This window comes from Giraffa tippelskirchi, chromosome 1, assembly GCF_054371585.1.
Source record: "Giraffa tippelskirchi isolate mGirTip1 chromosome 1, T2T-mGirTip1v1.2.pri, whole genome shotgun sequence".
NCBI lineage: Eukaryota > Metazoa > Chordata > Mammalia > Artiodactyla > Giraffidae > Giraffa > Giraffa tippelskirchi.
The window spans coordinates 21,557,580-21,578,409 of record NC_137275.1 but is presented as its reverse complement, the minus strand read 5'-3'; the positions used below and the strand labels follow the sequence as shown (position 1 = coordinate 21,578,409).

The 20,830-nt window shown below is 37.6% G+C and overlaps 1 protein-coding gene across 4 annotated transcripts in view; it reads right to left on the bottom strand.

The window, feature by feature from the left end:
* ANTXR2 (ANTXR cell adhesion molecule 2) overlaps positions 1–20,830 on the bottom strand; it is a 170,580-nt gene that overhangs the window by 71,269 nt on the left and 78,481 nt on the right. For 2 of the 4 annotated variants that reach the window (XR_014080542.1, XR_014080540.1), the window contains exons 13-14: positions 5,593–5,637; positions 4,581–4,677 (exon numbers count right to left, since the gene is read on the bottom strand). Coding sequence is in view for 2 of the 4 variants with exons in the window: in XM_081583933.1 (XP_081440059.1) it covers positions 4,585–4,677; positions 5,593–5,637 (138 nt within the window). In the remaining 2 variants the exon portion in view is untranslated. The remainder of the gene's footprint in view (positions 1–4,580; positions 4,678–5,592; positions 5,638–20,830) is intronic. The other 2 variants (XM_081583933.1, XM_081583943.1) reach the window with 1 other exon arrangement.

Below are 20,830 nucleotides of genomic sequence, written 5' to 3'. Positions count from 1 at the left end.
GACTCTTTGCGACCCCATAAACGGCAGCCCACCAGGCTCTGCTGTCTCTGAGATTCTCCAGGCAAGAACATTGGAATGGGTTGCCATTTCCTTCTCCAATGCATGAAAGTGAAAAGTGAAAGTGAGGTCATTCAGTCGTGTCTGACTCTTCGCGACCCCATGGACTGCAGCCTACCAGGCTCCTCCGTCCATGGGATTTTCCAGGCGACAGTACTGGAGTGGGGTGCCATTGCCTTCTCCACAGAGACATCAGAGATTTCCACAAATTTGGGGGAATTCCTTTCTCTGAAAACCCTGGACACTGAAAAAAACTGCAAGGTCAAATGATGTTTTCGTTATTTTTCAATGAAAAATGGCTAAATCTGAGCCAAATTTTTTTCAAGTGTGGGCATGTGAAGAGGATGCGGCCCCTGGAGGAAGGTTTTGTTCATCCAAGAACAGTAGAGAAATCTAAAAAGCAAGGATGTTACCCAAGAAGACAAAGATAAGTGAAGCTCTAAAAAGAAACAGGAAGGCCTGTCCTGGGCACACAGTGACTCACCAATGTTAAGTAATTTCTACAAAGAAAAAATGATTAATAAGCTTTTTAAAAGCATTTTAATGACCTGAATTAGTAGACAGGAATACAGATGATTACTGTTCATAGAGAGATCTATTCATAGCTTTTTGATAAGGCTTACTTAGATGTTTTTACCTTTTTTTAACTACAATTTTAGAATAGGTTTTCAATTTCAAGTAGACCCTGTTGAGTCATTAAAATGTATCTGTATCTTTCAGTGTGATCAGTGGTACTAGAATGTTCTTTATGAGGTTGTTAAAATTGTTTTAAACACCATTAAACCTTTAGAGCTAGATAGTTGGCTTTCTTTCCAGAGAAATGACCTTCTCTTTCAAATCAGTGTCTTCACCTCGATTAACTAAAACTTTAAAAATCTTTAGATATATCTAAATGGAACTAAAAATTCTAAAATCAGGACCCATCTCCTGCAGTTGTAAAGTCTCAATTCTAAGGGAAAAAAAAAAAAAACCAAAATAAGATACATAGTCAAATAGTATCATAACATAGAGAAGTAATTTGGAGTAGAAGTATAAGTAGGTAAAATTTAGGACCATTCAGAAGTCATAGATTTTTAACTTAGATTTTAACTAGTGTAGCATTCACAGTTGATATCACAGAGGTAATGGTAATTATATCCTTCCTCTAAGTAACACTGGCACCATTCTCAGATAAAGAACAGGAAGATAGTTGAACTTGAGTTCTCACCCAACATGGCATTTCTAAGGACTCAACTATTAAACAACTAAATGTATGATACTAGGTTGGTGGAAAAGTCCATTTTACAACATCTTATGGAAAAAACAGAATGAACTTTTTGGCCAACCCAATATATAGTTGTTGTTGCTGTTGTTTAGTCACTAAATTGAGTCCAATTCTTTTGCAACCCATGGATTGTGGCCTGCCAAGCTCCTCTGTCCATGGGATTTTCCAGGCAAGAATACTGGAGTGGGTTGCTGTTTCCTTCTCCAGGGGATCATCCCAAGCCAGGGATTGAACCCATGTCTCCTGCATTGGCAGGCAGATTCTTTACCTCTGAGCCACCAGGGAAGCCCCAATTATAGTTGCTGAGGTCTAAAATAAATGCATTACATAAATCCATTATTGTTAGTTCATCATAGCTGTTTCATCATTATCACCATCACCACAAACAATAGCACAATCAATTCTCACTCAACTTCAAATTCTAAAGCTAGGAAACACTATATAGAGTTTTCCTTAAACTCTTAAAAACAATTAAATATATACACACTTATATGTATAAATTTTAATATTTTATTTTGACCACATTGAGATACCCAAAAAGGATAAAATAACAAGAACAGATTGCTAAAGGCAGCCTTAACAAAATTGATATACCTGACTGTTGACTATTTAAAAAAAAAGTGCAAGTTTGATAGCTAAATGTTTCTGATTCTATCTGGTTTTCATGATAAACAATGAAATTCCACAATTTCTGAGCATATTCAGAGGTTGTATCATAAAGGAGCAATTTCAGAACTGAGAAAAGAAACAAAAACAGCTTCCTGCTGAACTGCCAGAAACACACACGTGAAGTCATCAGGTACTATGGATCAGTTGTGCTAACAGCTGTTATTAACATCAGTTCAGCTCCAGCTTTCTGCAAATTGCCATTACCATAGTGTTTAAATATTTAATGTAAAGGAGAAGGAAGAAAGACTTTCTACTAAAATTCCTATACTGGCTTAAAATAACATTTAGTTACAAAGACTTATTTTTTAATTCAGATGTACCATGATTTCTATAATTCCATTTACTTTCCCTTTAAGGTTTTTGGTTTTTTTTTAAGGAAAATACTTTCCAGATTTGAATAGGCATGATTTTAAAACAAGGTATGTTTTCTATTTTTCCTCTCCAAGTTTAAATAAATTCACGCTTGAAAAAGTCTAATGGTGCTTAATTCTCAGTATATTTTTACTGTGTATTTTTACATATTGCGTTTCCCCTTTGTGATGCCCATATTTGCTCATTTTTTTCATCATTCCCATCCTTATTTCCACCTCACTGATGGAGAAGTCCATAAAATGTAGCCAAAATTATCCATGGTTAGGGAACTTCCCCAGTGGTCCACTGGTTAAGACTTTGCCTTCCAATGCAGGGGGAGGGGATTTGATCCCTAGTCCAGGAAGTTAAGATCCCACATGCTTTGCAGCCAAAAAAACCAAAATGTAAAATGGAAACAAACAATATTGTTTCGAAAAACCAAAATGTAAAACAAATTGAACAAATTTAACAAAGACTTTAAAAATGGTCCACATTAAAGAAAAAACTTTAAAAAAATTATCTATGACTAAAATGGACTCTGATTTATTAACAGTAAGTGAGCGCTTCTCGTAAATTTTCTTCAGCTAAAAAGGAAGGGCAATGTAATTTCCTATCACTTAAGTCAAAAAAAAAAAAAAAAATAGCAACCCACTCCAGTATTCTTGCTTGGAAAATCCCATGGACAGAGGTGTCTGGTGGGCTACATCCCACGGGGTCGCAAAGAGTCGGACATAACTGAGCGACTTCACTTTCAAAGCACAAATAAATAAATTTCAATTCAACTAAATTTTAAATAAAAGAGTCAATAACTCTTAAAACTTGAAATGTAAGTTACTCAAGGATGTTCATGGCCCCATGGCTTTCCTGACCATATTCCGATAATATGTCTTTTAACTTGGAACCCATTCAGGAGCTCATGCATATGCTTTTCTTTTCTGTAGAAAGAGACCCCTAATCTCTGGAATATTGGAGTAACAAAAATCTACCAAATTCCTCGTGTTTTCAATAAGAACAAATACACCAGGTGGCTCAGATGGTAAAGGACCACCTGCAATGCAGGAGACCTGGATTTCATCACCAGGTTGAGAAGATCCCCTGGAGAAGGGAGTCGCTACCTACTTCAGTATTCTTGCCTGGAGAATACCATAGACAGAGTTGCCTGGCGGGCTACAGTCCATAGGGTCACAAAGGGTTGGACACGACTGAGCAACTGCGCACACATGCAGTGTATTTGAACCCCACTGTCATGTGGCATTTTATATGTGTGGGTTTCAAAATGGAATTAAGCTTATTATTCTGATATAAATTAGTGCATGCTCACTGACAAATAGGTCGTGAACAAGCAGGGACATACATAACACAAATTGAAAATCATTCCATTCAAAGAAAACTACTAACATGCCGTGCTAATTCCTGTCTAACCCTTTTGCCCCTGCGTACATCTTCTTACATACACACTTTGCCAGGATCTGTGTTTAATAATAAAATCAATGAGAAATAATAATATCAATGAGAAAATCCCTCCAAATGCTCCCTTGGGTGGGAGGCTGGCTTATCTCTGCCACTGTTCAGGGGTCAGTGCTGACAGGGCTTGCTTATTATTAACTATTCCATCACGTTGAAAAATATGTCTGTGGTGATCAGAAGACCTCATTTGATGTTTAAGATATAATATTTAAGTTCTATTTTAATCCACACTTTTTGCCAGTCTAAAAATTTAATACATTCTATAAATGATATTTAATATTAATTATGATTATTCATAAGTGGCAACTAAAACCTATTTTTAAAAAGTCTTAAAGGTATGTCCTCTACATTTGTGATAGGGTCATATCCACTCTACTGGATATTTTAACATTTTTTTCTCCCCAAACAGTACTTAACTACTGAATCTTTTCAAAGACAAGCATTGTTGCAACTTTAAGTAGTTGGCTTCTTCCAAGTTGATGTTCTCTGTAGTCATTTTTTCCAAAACAGTGAGGAAATCCCTAATTTTGTTTTGCCCTTTAGAATTCAGGCATCTTATCAATGCAATCCATTGGCTAATGAAGTCAGTTCTTCTTGCACAGTTTTGAAATGGCTAGAATTATTTCATGGAAAAAAACTGCCCCGAAAAATACCACGTTAAGAAAAACTGGATGGTATTAGGAAATTGAGCTGTGAAAAGTAGTTTCCATGGCTTAATAGTTCTAAAAATATATATTCCAGAGTAGCAGCTTCTATTTTTTTAAAGATATACCAACCTCCATTCTTTTAATTCCTCCAACACCTCGACCGCCATAATAGGAAGCATCCACGGTTGGCCATTTCTTGGTAGGCAGAGGTTCTTCTTCCTCCTATGCAGATACGAGTTTTTAAAAATGTGTTTAATTAATTTCTTAAAATGTTGCTTAGTCAGAACTGGCTCACATTTAGATATTTTTCTGAATAATACCACTGACATGGAAGAAATATAGTAAAAATTACACATAGCACATGTGTATGTACTTCTGCTTACGTGCGTAAATTTCAAGTGAGGTTCTACAGACTATGAGGGCTCCTTTCATTCCACAATTCATGGAATCTACCTTATTTTGCTAGGCTACCAGAAGCTGCTCCTTAACTATGAACTTCATTTATTTTTTCCAGATTTATTCATCACTTCATATGTCAAAAGATAAAACATTAAAATTAGGACCACATTTTAATGATCGTTTAAAGTCACATCATATGTGTAAATATGAACCCTGCAAAACTGGTACTAAAAAGGTAGTTGAGAAGCTTTGAAAATGCACAATGCCATGTTTCTTCTTGCTAACACAATATTACTAGTATATGCTATATACAAGTAATATAATATTTAATATATACTGTATTAATAGTACAGTAATGCAGCATATAGCAAAAATATAAAAGTAATAATAATTTTGAAGAAAGTAATAATATCTTTAAACTGCAAGCTTGGATCTTCCAACTTTTTGTAAATAAGGTAAGTAACAGCAAATTATTCATATATTGGTATAAAAAGTAAATTAAATCTCTATGTACTATTGCTCCTGATGGCCAGTCTATGTTTATCAATGTGTGAAGGTCCCATCTTCTAACATGTAAAAGAAACCACAAGGTTTGAAAAATAACAAGTGACTTTCATAAACTCAAAACTCAATATATCAGAGTTACCTAACAACAACGTAATTGATCAGATCTGGGCATAATATCTAAATACAAAAAAATATATATATATCCATATCACTTATTAAGCACTCATTTACCTCTTTTGGTGCAGGAGGTGGTGGTGGAGGAGGATCCTTGATAACCTGTACAAAAAAAATAATTAAATGTAGAAACTTCAGTGGCATCGAGAGGAGACAATAAGAATGTATAAAAATAATTAGATTAGTAAAATCCTGTGGTGGTGCCAAAGATGTCCCTGATCATTAGCTTCTCAATACTTATGCCCCTATCACCCTTTGAAACTGGGCTTTTTTAACTAGTTTTTTACTAACTAGCAACTACTAGTAGTTTTCTTTTTTAACTAACTAGCTAACCAACCAGCACATTCACTCATTTTATCTTTATGATATAGATACATTATAGCTTCATTTTTCAGGTGAATAATAAGAAAACTGTCAAATACCCTGCACTAAGTGTTTCTTCTAATGTTAAAATGCAAACATTTTTCACTAGATTACAGCTTGTCCCCTCAAATGGAAAGGGGATTTACTAGCAAAGTCTTTCTGCTGTGATTCACTGATTTTTTTCAAATTGACAATATAAAAATCAACTTGCATTGCGTGAGATAAAGGAAATGAACATACTCTCTTTCCCCATCTTTTTTTTTCTGTAGAAACAAATCAACCTCTTAGCCAAGATTCCTTTCCTGTGAATCATTACTCAGTAGATTATTCCATGAAGTCTCATATGGTTAATTCTTTATGTGAGAGGAATATAGACTGAAATCTGATTTAAATGACCTTCACTGGTATTGGGGTGTCTGGACTTTCATACCATCCTGATAGAAAATGACTGACCAAGTGCCAATGACTTCTGATAATTTGGGTACACATCCAAGTCTGTATACTAAGAAGGAAAACTTTGAAAATATAACTGTTTCACTTCATCTAAGGTCAAATGTTTCAATTCTGTTATTAGATGCTTAAAATTTTAAAAGAGTAGCTTTGAAAATGAATATCATCAAAGAATTATTTTACTGTTCAGGTATCTTCCTATTATCATGAATATGTTTTTATTTATTTTTTAAACTTTTTATTTTGTATTGGGGTATAGCCAATTAACAAACAATGTTGTGATAGTTTCAAGTGAACAGTGAAGGGACTCAATCATGCATATACATGTATCCATTTTTCCCCAAACTCTCCTCCCATCCAGGCTGCCACATAACATTGAGGAGAGTTTCATGTGCTATACAGTAGGTCCTTGTTAGTTATCCGTTTTAAATATAGCAGTGTGTACACGGTCCATCTCAAACTCCCTAACTATTCCTGAATATGTTTTTTACAGACTGCTTATATTTTAAAGATACATACTGAATCACTTACAGGTTAATGATATAATTCTGATATTTTCATCAAAATAATTTGAGATGGGAAGTGAATAGGGTTACAGATGAAATCAGATTAGTCATATTGAGACTCACTGAAGCTGTGTGAAGAAGACATGGAAATTCATTATTTTACTCTTTTCTCTTTGCATATGTTTGAAATTTTCCATAATGAAAGGTTTTTAAAAAAATATTTAGAGAACTGACTCATAATTTTTTTTTTATGTATATTACTTTCATCATTCTATTTTTGGTTTAGATCTAAATCTCAGGAAAAAAAAAAAGGCAGTAACCACAATCACACGGATATAACTGGACAGTAATTTAATCTGATTGAATCTCAAACTAATTCATCGTAGTATTTGAATGCTACAAGAAATGCTGTTATTTTTACTTAACCCTTTTATTATCCAAGTTTATTTTATTAATAAACATAAAATTCCAGTTCCTTTTGATAATATTGAAGGATAGAAATCGGTGAATTTTGAGATTTAGCCCAGAAATAAATGCCAAGAGAGGATAAAGATTTAAAATAATACTGTAGTAAAATAAGGCAAAGGTTATCATGCTACAGGTGCATTTCCTTTATAAAAAGGAAGCGCTCAACTTATTTGCAGGGCAGGAATAGAGATGCAAAGGTAGAGAATGGATATGTGGACAAGGTGAGGGGAAATAAGAGAGCGGGACAAACTGAGAGAGTAGCCCTGACGTATATAACTACCATGTATGAAATAGAGAGCTAATGGGAACCTGCAAAGGGCGCTCAGCTCATTGCTCTGTGGTGACCTAGAGCGGTGGGATGCGAGCAGAGGGTGGAAGGGACGCTCAAGAGAAAGGTGATACACGCATACATAGAGCTGATTCACTTTGTTGTGCAGCAGAAACTAGCACAACACTGTAAAGCAATTATACTCCAATAACAAAATTAAATGAAAAAATAAAATAATCTAGAAAATAAATAAATAAAAGTCTGGCAAATCAAACAAGGGAAGCATGCATGTCATTATCAACCTGCATGTCCAAAATCAGTGAAAACCATATCCGTCAACATTTCACATTCAACAGGGTCAAAACCAACCTAATTATCTTCATTTAAAAGCTAAGTATTCTTTCTGTCTTCTCTGTTTTCTTCAAGTCAATCATTTTCCTTAAAATTGCAGCCTTAAAATTTTCTCATAATCTATAATTTATTCTCACCTCTGAATGACTTCACCAAATCATTTACCATGTCCAGTAGATTTTTTGAAATATTCCAGTCTCTGCATGTGTGCATATGTGAGTGTCTGTCTCTCTCTTTCTCCCCACATTCCTATCTTTTCCTCTCCTTTCCCCACCATGAATTCCCCAGTCTTCTCAAAGCGGTTCAGATTTCCTTAATATGCATGGATGCCTATTTGCTCTCCCCTAGCATTGATCACAATTGATAATTTTATCCAACTCCAAAACACTGCAACTTCTGTGAGGATGAATCTTATGTCTGCTTTGTTCCTAATTATATTCCCAGTACTTAGCAAAGTGTCTAGCAGAAAATAAGGGAAGAAAGGAGAGAAAGAAAGGAGGGGAGGAAGAGAGAAAAAGGAGTAAGGCGGGGAAGAGAAAAGAAGATGGAAGAAGAGAGAAGGAGGAAGGAAGAAGGGGAGGAAGGAAGGAAGGAGGAAAGGGAGGGAGAGGAGAGAGGAGAGGAGGAAGGAAGGAGGGAGGGCAGGAGGAGAGGAAGATGACAGGAAGAAGGAAGGATTCTTTACATCCCCTTCCCATTCAGCTCAGTTCAGTTCTGTCACTCAGTCATGTCCAACTCTTTGCAACCCCATGGACTGCAGCACGCCAGGCTTCCCTGTCCATCACCAACTCTCAGAGCCTACTCAAACTCATGTCCATTGAGTCAGTGATGCCATCCAACCATCTCATTCTCTGTCATCCCCTTCTCCTCCTGCCCTCAATCTTTCTCAGCATCAGGGCCTTTTCCGATGAGTCAGTTCTTTGCATCAGGTGGCCAAAGTATTGGAGCTTCAGCTTCAGCATCTGTCCTTCCAATGAATATTCAGGACTGATTTCCTTTAGGATGGACTGGTTGGATCTCCTTGCAGTCCAAGGGACTTTCAAGAGTCTTCTCCAGCACCACAGTTCAAAAGTATTAATTCTTCGGCACTCAGCTTTCTTTATAATCCAACTCTCACATCTATTCCCATTATCACTACCTAAAATCATGAACTCGAGAGTCTTTGGACCTTAGAAATATCTAATAGAATATTTTTCAATTTCCCCAATGCATCCAACCAGAACTTCATTATTCTGAAAAATCCCCACCTAGTTGTCATCCAACTATGTCTGAATTCCTGCAATAAAGAGAAATTCACTACTTCACTAAGCAATTCATTCCACTGGCAAGGAACCCACATCATTTGTAAAATTTTCCCCTAAATGAAGCCAAAGCCTCCCTCTTTGTAGTTTCCACTTTTTAGCCCTGATCCTACAGTGTGAAATGTATACACAAACACACAGACAACTAGTTTTAATTCCAGAAGAAAAGGTTTCCTGTTTTTGAATACTAACTATATATCATCTGAGAGCTAAACCTCACAATCATGTAATGGTTTTCATGTAATGGTCTGAGATATTGGGTGATCTTAGTCAGTTTCTTTAGTATGTATTCATTTGTACAATATCTCAAAGTGTGGATTCTAGAACTGATAAATAGCATTTTAAGTGTGGCCAAGCCATTAATTAAAGGCATCGTACTCAGGAAAAAGAGATGTACTCCTGGCAGTCCTCACCTTCATTCCATGCATTTTAATTAATAACATATTGAAAACTAGGATTCATCTATAATTACCATAGCTTTATTTTGGCATTAATGTCTACATGTTTTGCGCTGTGTGTGTGTAAAGTCGCTTTAGTAGTGTCTGATTCTGCAACCCTATGAACAGCAGCCTGCCAGGCTCCTCTGTCCATGGGATTCTCCAAGCAAGAATACTGTAGTGGGTTGCTATGCCCTCCTCCACAGGATCTTCCCAACACAGGGATTGAACCGGTGTCTCATTATGTCTCTTGCATTGGCAGGCAGGTTCTTTACCACTAGAGCCACTTGGGAAGCCCCTACATGCTTTACTTGTAGCTAAATTATACATGCAGCTTGCTTCTCTATCTCTAACTCATCCTTCAGTCTAATCTATGCAGCCAGGTCAATATTTTTCTAAGCTTGTTGTTGTTTGCTGTTCAGTCTCTGTGTCCGACTCTTCGCAACTCCACAGACTGCTCCTCTGTCTTTCACCATCTCCCAGAGTTTGCTTAGATTCATGTCCATTGAGTTGGTGCTGCTATTCAATCATCTCATCCTCCGCTGCCCGCTTCTCTTGCCTTCAATCTTTCCCAGAGTCAGGGTCTTTTCCAGTGAGTCAGTTCTTCGCATCAGGTGGCCAAAGTATTTGAGCTTCAGCTTCAGCATCAGTCCTTATAATGAATATTCAGGGTTGATTTCCTTTAGAATCGACTGGTTTGATCTTCTTGCAGTTCAAGGGACTCTCAAGAAGCTTAATTGATTGCAACAGGAGCTTAACTGATCATTTCTCTAGTCAAAATGGATAAAATGTTCCAGTGACCACAACTGAAATCAAGGAATTACTGAATTTTTGGAAGAACCTTACACATCATGCTTCTACTCATTTTTGCAAATTATCATAAAGTGCTCTAGAGTTCTTTCACTAGGAAGAGGCTAAGGTACCTCCTTCATTCCACTAAGTCTAAGTTTCATATACGGTACTCATCTTCATTTCTTTGTGAGGATTTTAAGTTTACTCTGGTTACTACATATACATCTTGTACTGGTATATGAATTTCTGAGAACTGAAACAGTGTCCCCAGTCCTATATTATACTATGCGCATGTGCATGCTCAGCTGCTTCAGTTGTGTCTATTTGTGACTCTATGGACTGTAGCCCACCAGGCTCCTCTGTCCATGGCATTCTTCAGGCAAGAATACTGGACTGGGTTGTCATGCCCTCCTCCAGGGGATTTTCCCAACCCAGGGACGCAACCCGCATCTCTTATGTCTCCTGCATTGGCAGGCAGGTTCTTTACATTAGTGCCACCTATATCCCCTTGAGAATTACTGAACATCCACATCCATAACACTTCTTTTTTTATGTCATATTTATCATGCTCATTATCCTGCATAGCATGGAGTTTTAGCATGGATATGGGCAAATCAAGTTGCAGTTTAAAATCCTCATATGACCATTGCTGACAACCTCACAACAGGATAATGAGAGGCATCTTTACCTTCCTTATCAGAGACTCTTTATCTGTTATCATAAGCCACAACCCAGAAAACAAAAAGTCCTTTTCCAGTGTGTGAGTCATCTTGCACTCTCATTGTTCAAATGCCTTAGCATGGCCCTCAATTCAGCCCTAACACTCCATCTACAAAATCTCTGTTTGTGTACCTCTAACTCCAGATTGACTGAAGATCCCTTTGCTACCCCCAATAAAATGACCATTTCCATATTAAGTCCCTTCCATCTTTCATAGAGTAGTCTCAGTTCAGTTCAGTTGCTCAGTCGTGTCCAACTCTTTGCAACCCCATGAATCACAGCATGCCAGGCCTCCCTGTCCATCACCAACTCCCGGAGTCTACCCAAACCCATGTCCATCGAGTCAGTGATGCCATCCAACCATCTCATCCTCTGTCATCCCCTTCTCCTTCTGCCCCCAATCCTTCCCAGCATTAGGGTCTTTTCCAATGAGTCAACTCTTCGCATGAGGTGGCCAAAGTATTGGAGTTTCAGCTTCAACATCAGTCCTTCCAATGAACACCCAGGACTGATCTCCTTTAGGATGGACTGGTTGGATCTCCTTTCAGTTCAAGGGACTCTCAAGAGTCTTCTCCAACACCACAGTTCAAAAGCATCAATTCTGCGGCGCTCAGCTTTCTTCACCGTCCAACTCTCACATCCATACATGACCATTGGAAAAACCATAGCCTTGACTAGACAGACCTTTGTTGGCAGAGTAATGTCTCTGCTTTTAAATATGCTATCTAGGTTGGTCATAACCTTCCTTCCAAGGAGTAAGCGTCTTTTAATTACCAACTTTCCATTCCATTATCTAGAAACCTTAAAACTTTTCACAATATAAACATCACTGCACAGTCGAACCATTCATGCTTCATCACTTTGGGTATATATGTTTATTTTGGAATTTTTCAGCTACCCCTCAGAAGTGTTGATTTCTTAGGGGCAATATCATTTCTCCCTCTTTAAAAATATCACAGTGCCTAAAAAAGTGCTGTGAAAACAACAGATACTAAAAACGTGATTGAAAGTGAGTTGAAGGAACTAGTTGAGAATGTTCACAAAGGCTCATAGCCAACCTCTAAATTTTTTTTTTTTAAATGGAGAAAAAAGATGTACATGATAACTGAAAAAGACTTCCATGAAAATAAAATACTGCTAGTTTCAAAGAAAATGAAGTATCAAATTTCTCTTTTGACCAATAAAGTCCAAGAGCTAATGAACTCAAAGACAGATGGGAAAATATAAGACCATGGTAAGTTTCTTCATCTGGGAAATAAATTTGATTCACTATAGGTCCTTTCCAAACTGAAAATTCTAATAGAATGGTAAAGACAAAATACATATCACAATATTTCCACCACGTCTTTTGCTTCTATGCCTTTACATAATTAAGTAGGCCAGATGTCTACATGTGAGACTTCCCTGGTAGCTCAGACAGTAAAGCGTCTGTCTACAATGCAGGAGACCCGGGTTCGATCCCTGGGTCGGGAAGATCCCCTGGAGAAGGAAATGGCACCCTACTCCAGTACTATTGCCTGGAAAATCCCATGGACAGAGGAGCCTGGTAGGCTACAGTCCATGGGGTCACAAAGAGTCAGACACGACTAAGCGATTTCACTTATTTCAGAAAAGGATATTAGGGTTTGTTTTTCCAATAATGTGTAATTAATTGTATGTATGACTTATTATAAATTTAAATTGATTTTGAAATCCTGGCAAGTATACTTTCTACATTGTTAACAATGGAAAAAAAAAAAAACCCTTAAAACTCTGCATAAATAAAAATTTGATCTTGTAGATTAAGAGATACAACCACCACCACCACAAATAAGAGCACTTTCAGAAGCTGAAACAGACCCAAGACTCATCTGTATGCTGTTAATACTATTAACAATAACCACATTTTATTGGTGCTGCCATATGCCACACACTCTATATTTCTTTCATTTTCATAATAATGCTATGCAGTTATTATGCTTATTTTAAATATAAGGAGAGGGAGGCTCTGAATTCAGTAACTTGTCCAAGGATATACAGAGAAAACATTAGAATTAGTATTTAAATCCAGGACGCTGGTCCACCCACTTCCAAACTCTGGGTTCAACTTTCTCTGGCACATGACATTCTCTTAAAATAAGGTTTGGATTGCTAAGGGAAAGGGTACAGGAGAAAAGGTTTAAGATGTGCTGAGAAGTACATTACTTGGTGGGATGGATGGATGGTTAGATAGATGAATAGGTAGATAGATACAGATAGACAGACAGATACAGATCAATATTTATGGTAACTGTATGAGACAGATGTTATCATCCTCATTTTATAGGGATATAACATATTCATTCATATGCCCAACATCATTGCCCTAGAAATGTTGGAACAGGAAATAAATGTGTGTGTTTGATGTTTCTAAATGTTCCGTCTCTCCATTGTACCACACAGCCTCATAAGTAACAAAGGAGAGTGAAAAGAATCTGAAGTCATTCAGTCCAAAAGCCAAAAATGGCAAAAGTCTATGTCTACTGATGTCCCTACATTTCAGTAAAATTAGTGCAGGAGAAAAGGAAACCTGATTGTTGGTCCAAATACATTAAAAATAACAGTCATGAGAATCCCATTCTTGTATTAAATAGTGCAAGAACACTCATCTCAGAAAAGGATGTATTCGTATGCACCATATTTTATGAGAATTTGCAGATTTTAAAAGGCATAATATTGCCTAGTTGCCAGGATTTTTTCTACTTAGCATCCGTCAACTCGATATTGAAGATTCTGGAAAACACTTTCACCACTTTATGAACCATATGCAGAGTTTGATTCTTCTCCAGTTTTTTTTTTCATTTGTTATTATCATCATCAGAGAGGATTACATGTCATCTACTTAGCTGCTAGAATGAAGATTTCAGTTTGGAGGAGAGCCGATTTAAAAAAAAAAAAAAAGTTAGCTGCTTCAGGCAACAGTCCTTTTGATCTGCTCATTAACACTTTTCAAATGTTCGAGTGATGTGGGCATTCTTTGCACTAGAAAATGTCAGCACTGGAGCCTGCAGCCAGCTTGATGCAATCATATGTTCCGATATTCAGAAAAGAGTGAAAAGAACTGTCAACAGTGAACTGCCTTGGATTAAAAAAAAAGATACTGTGTAACGACTGTAGATCAAGTAGTATTTCAGAAGTGACTCTTGCCAGTGACAGAAACAAATGCCCAATATTTCAGCAATGTCATCTAAGCATCTAAGGGTCCACAGACTTCAAGAACTCATTGTTAGTGTGTACAAAAACTTGTTTAAAATATATGTGGGATTTCCTTTCACTCTTCCCTTTCTTTTTTGATAAGATCATAGAACAAGTGCAATGCCTTTCCTCTCATGAATACAAAGTTCTCTGACATTAGTGTTTGGGAAGTCCTTTTCCAAATCCCACAAAGCCAGTTGCTTTCAACAATCAGACCAAGATATGGTCCGGTTATCTGCCTCCCTTTCCTTTCCTGCTTGACAGACTCATCAATGTTCAAACAGACTGCTTTGAACAAACAAATAATAGTGGGAAGTCCGGACAATAAATATAATTTTAAATGCCTAATGAGGACTGGGAAGAACAATGTGAGAGTGTGCTCTGAAGGGTTGGGGAGCATGCATGCTCAGTAGTGTCTAACTCTTTTGCAACTCCATGGACTGTAGCCTGCCAGGCTCCTCTGTCCATGGAATTCTCCAGGCAAGAATACTGGAGTGGGTTGCCATTTCCTCCTCCAGGGGATCTTCCCGACCCAGGGATCGAACCTGTGTCTTCTGCATCAGCAAGCATATTCTTTACTACTGGGCCACCTGGGAAGCCCTGTGAGAGTGTATTCTCCCGGAGTTAAGTAAAGGTACTGTGGTCAAGGTAAATAAACCAGGAAGAGTGTGATACCCTGTTTTGTAATGATGCTCTGTTGGAATACATCACCATAGAAGCAATAAGTACTAACATCACACTCTATTTCAAAGAGGCAACCAAACATAAATCATTTTAATTAATGGTGCAAGGAAGGCATATTAAAATTTAAATTCCTTCTGTTTTATTGTGCATTCTTAAAAAAAAAAGTCAGGCTGCTCTCAGAGTAACTCAATAAAGGCACCAAGAGCCCTCCTCAACAATAAAAAACAAGTGCAATGCAGAAGCATTATTACTGTTTAGAAAGAACAGCACAGCTGTTGCTGGCTAAGAAAATGATTCTATATAGCTCTAGTTAGATATATCCTCATTATGAAAGCCCAGCTTACTTATAAGTAAATTGGGCTTTAAAAAGATAACTTTTTAAAATGGTTTTTTAAAAAGATTTATGAGATCTTTATGCAATGTCTTAAATGTACTGAGGAAAAATGAGCTTGCAGTTTTCCCTTGTGGATGGAGAACTTTGGCCAAGGACACTAGGGCAAAGTGAACATTTGTCATTTCGTGCATATTCAGATATTTATTTGCAGCTGGATAACAAACTCTAATTGACAACACTCCAGAAAGTCTTTGTTTGCCACCTCATTAGCCTTACATCTGTAATTTTGCAGAATGCCCAGTTCTTCCAAATGATGCAACTACAGGAAGGTCAGTTCTGCTATCCTGGTAGTAAAACAAACCTGCCGTAAACTCAACACATCTTATGAGTTAAACAGAGACGTAAAGATCGGTATTTTCTGATATCTCCCTCATGATTCAACACGTAATTGTTTTTAACTTCTCCCCTTTTTTAATCTAAGGAAAAGGAAGGATGCTGCTGACATCTTTGTTATAGAAAAGCAGTTGTAAAGGATGGATGTGAGGTTATTCAATGAGAGGGAAACAGAATCGTAAACAGGTTGTGAGAAATAACTTTACACAAAAATGAGAACTTCCCCTCCATGGAATAGTTCGCAAACTCAACATACTCTATAGTTCACTAATGATAGTGCCTAAAAATTCCAGCTTTGCATGAGGGTTCTACTATTATTACTACTATTACTACTACTACAAAATAAAGTTCTCCAAAGATCATTGATTTAGATCCTATTTGCCATGGAAAACCTAGGCACACAGAGGACACAAATCTGCAACATTTTAATCTGCCTTTAATGATATCACCTGTCTCTTTTATCCTTGAATATACTCATTAAATGAACTGAAAGATTTAACATTTTAAAATAGTCTCATATTAAAAGCATCATTGGTAGCCAGATATTCCATTTGGGGAGTTTTTTAACCTTTTTTATTCTAGGTACCTCTTTGACAATCTGATTATAGGGGACCAACAAACCCCTTCCTAGACTAAACAAGCTAAATTAAAATACACACGATTAAAAGGAATCCAATTGTATTGAAATGTAACTGTCAAATCTACTTTTAAAAATATCTACTTTTTAAAAATCTACTTTTAAAAACCAGATCTGTGAAACAGAAATACTATGTGCTTCTTTATTAATTCATCAAATAATGAAATACAATAGTAGGTCTAGGAACTCTCATGATTTCTTAAAGTTTAATTGACTTACAATAGTTTTGTGTGTATAGCATAGTGGTTCAATATTTTTATATCATAGAAAGTTACAACAATACAACTATTTTGTCTGTTGCATACCTTATATCCTCGTGACTAATTTATCTTATAATCTGTGTTCTGGACCTCTTAATCCCTTTCACCCACTCCACCCATCCCTCACCCCTTCCCCTCTGGCAACCACCTGTTTGTCCTCTGTATCCATGTCTTCTTCTGTTTGGTTATATTTGTTCCTTTGTTTTGTTTTCTAAGTTGCACAAATAAGTGGAAACATATGGTATTTGTCTTTCTCTCTCATAATTCTGAAATAGTGGTACGAATATGAATATGAACGCTTTTGTACTGGTTTCTACCATCAAATAACAAGCATCCTGAGAAAGCTGATCACAGATCTTTGCTGTCAATGGGTTCTAATAACACATATGCCTTGGATACTTCTGAAAATAAGAAACCTGTTTCTGTGACAAATCCCCTCACTCTGAAACAGTGAGTAAATTCTACTCAGTATATAAAGCATTACGCATATTTACTTGACAGTCGACCCAAAACAAAACAGAATGGTAATTCTAATTTTAAAGAATGCACATGGGTTTTAACTGCCACAGAATCACTGCAAACATTTTAAGAATACTTCCTTATCTCCCATCTTACAACTTCTTGCACTCCATAGACAGTTTTTGTAATGAGTTGATCCAAAAACATATTACATAAGAATTCCCCAAAATCAATAGCCCTGAGCAGTGATCCCCAGCTCTGGCAAATATCAGAATCATGTAGGGAATCTGTTAGATCTTTAATGCTGCAATGACAAATAACCACAAACTTAGTGGCTTAACACAACAGAAATTTATATTCCTATAGTTCTAGGTGCCAGGAGTCCAAACTGAGTCTTACAACTAAAGTCTGGTGTCATCAGAGCCAGTTCCTTCTGCAGGCTCCAAGGGTTTATTGCTCCTTGCCCCTTCCAGCTCCTGGTGACTGCCAGCATTACCTGCCTAGAAGCTGCATCGCTTTGGTCTCTTGTCTCCATGGTCACACTGTCTTCTCCCCATCTATGGTCTTATCTCCTTTGTCACCCTCTTAGATGGGCACAATGATGGCATTTAGAGCCAGCTAGGTCATTCTGGATGATCTCCTTATTTCAAGATCCTGAATTTAATCATATCTGCAAAGTCTCTTTTGCCATAGTAGACAACAATCATGGTTTCTAGGAATTAAGACCTGGATATCTTTAGGGATCATTATTGACCTTACCATAGGGGCTATCCTAAACCATACTGATCCCTGGAGATGTCTCATCCAACCACCCTTTCCCCTCAGAGAGAGACACCACAGATGGAAATCTGACAGCAACTATTCTGAGAGCCTTCCACTTACTAGGAGCAGAAAAAAAAAAAAATCCGGGCTAAGACATAGGTAACACTGTCATCTCTGAGTCATTGATTAGATATCTGTGAAATTTTAATCTCTGAAAAATGAATGGTTAAATTATTTCATGAGATATTTTTTAAAAACATAATAAAACGATTCAACGAAGAATGTGTGAAGAATATGGGTGCCTCTGTTCAGGGTTTTTTTCCTTTCCAGGATTTCTATCTTGATAAGAGCTCCTAAGCATATGATTCCCAAGGAGGTGATGGCTAACACAGTCTAAATGTGCCTGAAAACAGACATTTTAAGCTGTTTAATCATATTTCAGTTGAAAGACTAAATGTTTGCCCCAGTGCTTAAAAGACACTCAAACAAAAGAAATTTACACAACACCAAGCTGAAATAAGGACTTCTCTGGTGGCTCAGACAGTAAAGAATCTATCGGCAATCTGGGAAACTAAGGTTTGATCCCTGGGTTGGGAAGATCCTCTGGAGAAGGGAATTGCAACCCACTCTAGTATTCTTGCTTGGAGAATTCCATGAACAGAGGCTATAGTCCACGGGGTTGCAAAGAGTTGGACACAACTGAGTGACTTAACACTAAGCTGTAATAAATACATTTCATTTCCTATTAAAAAGTATTATTACTGGTAACAGATGATAGTCAAAGTCCAAAATGATCCCTAATAATTGAACATTGCTAACAATTAACTAATCATATTCCAATACCAGCATTGTGGAAATATGTTCTCTAAACATAATCAAATAAATAAGTATCCTGCAGTTGTACTATTACAGTACACCTTCTGTTATACTCCAGATCTTGTTTTTCATAAGGTTATGGTCTCCTTTGACCCTTCCTTTTCACATCACCTCCTCATCTTTCTCTAACTGACTTAGCTTCCTTGTTATATTCCAACTCTCTATACTTTGTTAGAGATACTTTGCTCAGGCTATATCTTTTTTTTAAATACAAATGTTAAAGGTTACACTCCATTTACAGTTATTACAAAATAATGGCCATATTCCTTGTGTTGTATAATCCATCCTTGTAGCCTATCTTATACCCAATAGTTTGTACTCCACACTCCCCCTATCCCTATGTTGCCCCTCCCCTGCCCACCACCATATCTAAGGCGCACTGTCTATTACTGGCTTGAATTTCAACTGCTACTGAAACTCAGCTGGATAAGACTTAATCCCCACCAGCACCAGACCTCAGCACCATGTACAGCAAGTGAAGCTTCTTTCAGGGGATCAGTGATCAAATCTTTCCAGTGTCTACTCCTCACCCCTGAGGTGAGTTCAAACTTCCTCAAAGACACAGGAGGTTCATGCCTACATCCTAAACCATCTTTCACCACTCCTTTCCCTGGCATGCTAGACCTCAGCCTAGGACATCTCAAAGCTTCCTCAAAGACACAGGAGGTTCATGCCTACATCCTAAACCATCTTTCACCACTCCTTTCCCTGGCATGCTAGACCTCAGCCAAGGACATCTCAAAGCTTCCTCAAAGACACAGGAGGTTCATGCCTACATCCTAAACCATCTTTCACCACTCCTTTCCCTGGCATGCTAGACCTCAGCCTAGGACATCTCAAAGCACATCTAAATAACTTGTAATTCCACACATACTTCATGGGAAACGCCCCTCATCAACTGCCAGAGTCTTGTTCAATATTCAAAATCAGTTTGCAATCTGCAGCTCCATCCAGTTTCCCTGAAACAATCCCTCAATTCTGGCAAATCCCCCCTTCCTTTGTGTTCCTGACATGTGTTGCTCCTGGGGCTCTCATGAACCTCCATTCTCACTTTCTCTTATCATTCTGTGCTTCATACTAAAATGTGAGTTTCCATATCATATGGTAGTCATTTCTGAATCCCTAATTCCAGGCCCAGCACTGGCACAGATTACTAAGGGCTGAATGCAGGATTTTGCCTCTACTTTCTCTCTGCTTTTAAATCTGTATTTTTAGAGAACATTTGTTCTGGTTCATTTATGTGCTCAGTCACTCAGTAATGTCTGATTCTTTGTGGCCCCGTGAACAGTAGCCTGCCAGGCTCCTCTGTCCATAGGATTTTCCAGGCAAGAATACTGGAGTGGGTTACCATTTCCTACATTTTCTTTCTGAGCCAGGGATCGAACCAGCATCTCTTGTATCTCCTGCATTGGCAAGCGAGTTCTTTACTACTAGCGCCACCTGGGAAGCCCAATTCATTTACTTTTAGATCTAAATGCAAGTTCATACTCAAGGCTAACTGCTCTGTAGTCTATATTTCTAAATGTAAAATAAGGATGATTCTCTCTATTAAATAAGTTGCAGAAATTAGTAAGCATTCATGATGTTTCTGAAAATAGGAAGCCCTCCTGACACCCTAAAAACACACATTAATGGTGTCCCTCTGCACTCTGCATAAAGAAATATAATTCCTGATTCCCAGTCTGCAGAGTTTCAGGGATGGAATGGATCTATTCTGACTACCTGATGATCGATTCCCCTCTATAACCTCCCATGTGATGGTGAAGACTTCATTTGATTACATCAAGCGTCATGGTAAAGAAATTGCCTGCCAAGCAGAAGACTTGGGTTTGATCCCTGGGTTAGGAAAATCCCCTGGAGAAGGAAATGGCAACGCACTCCAGTGTTCTTGCCTGGGAAATTCCATGGACAGAGGAGCCTGGTGGGCTACAGTCCAGGCGGTCGCAAAGAGTCGGACAACAGCTTAGGAACTGAGCAGGCACGCAGCAACCTCACAAAGAAGCCCAGTTCAGTCTTCACAA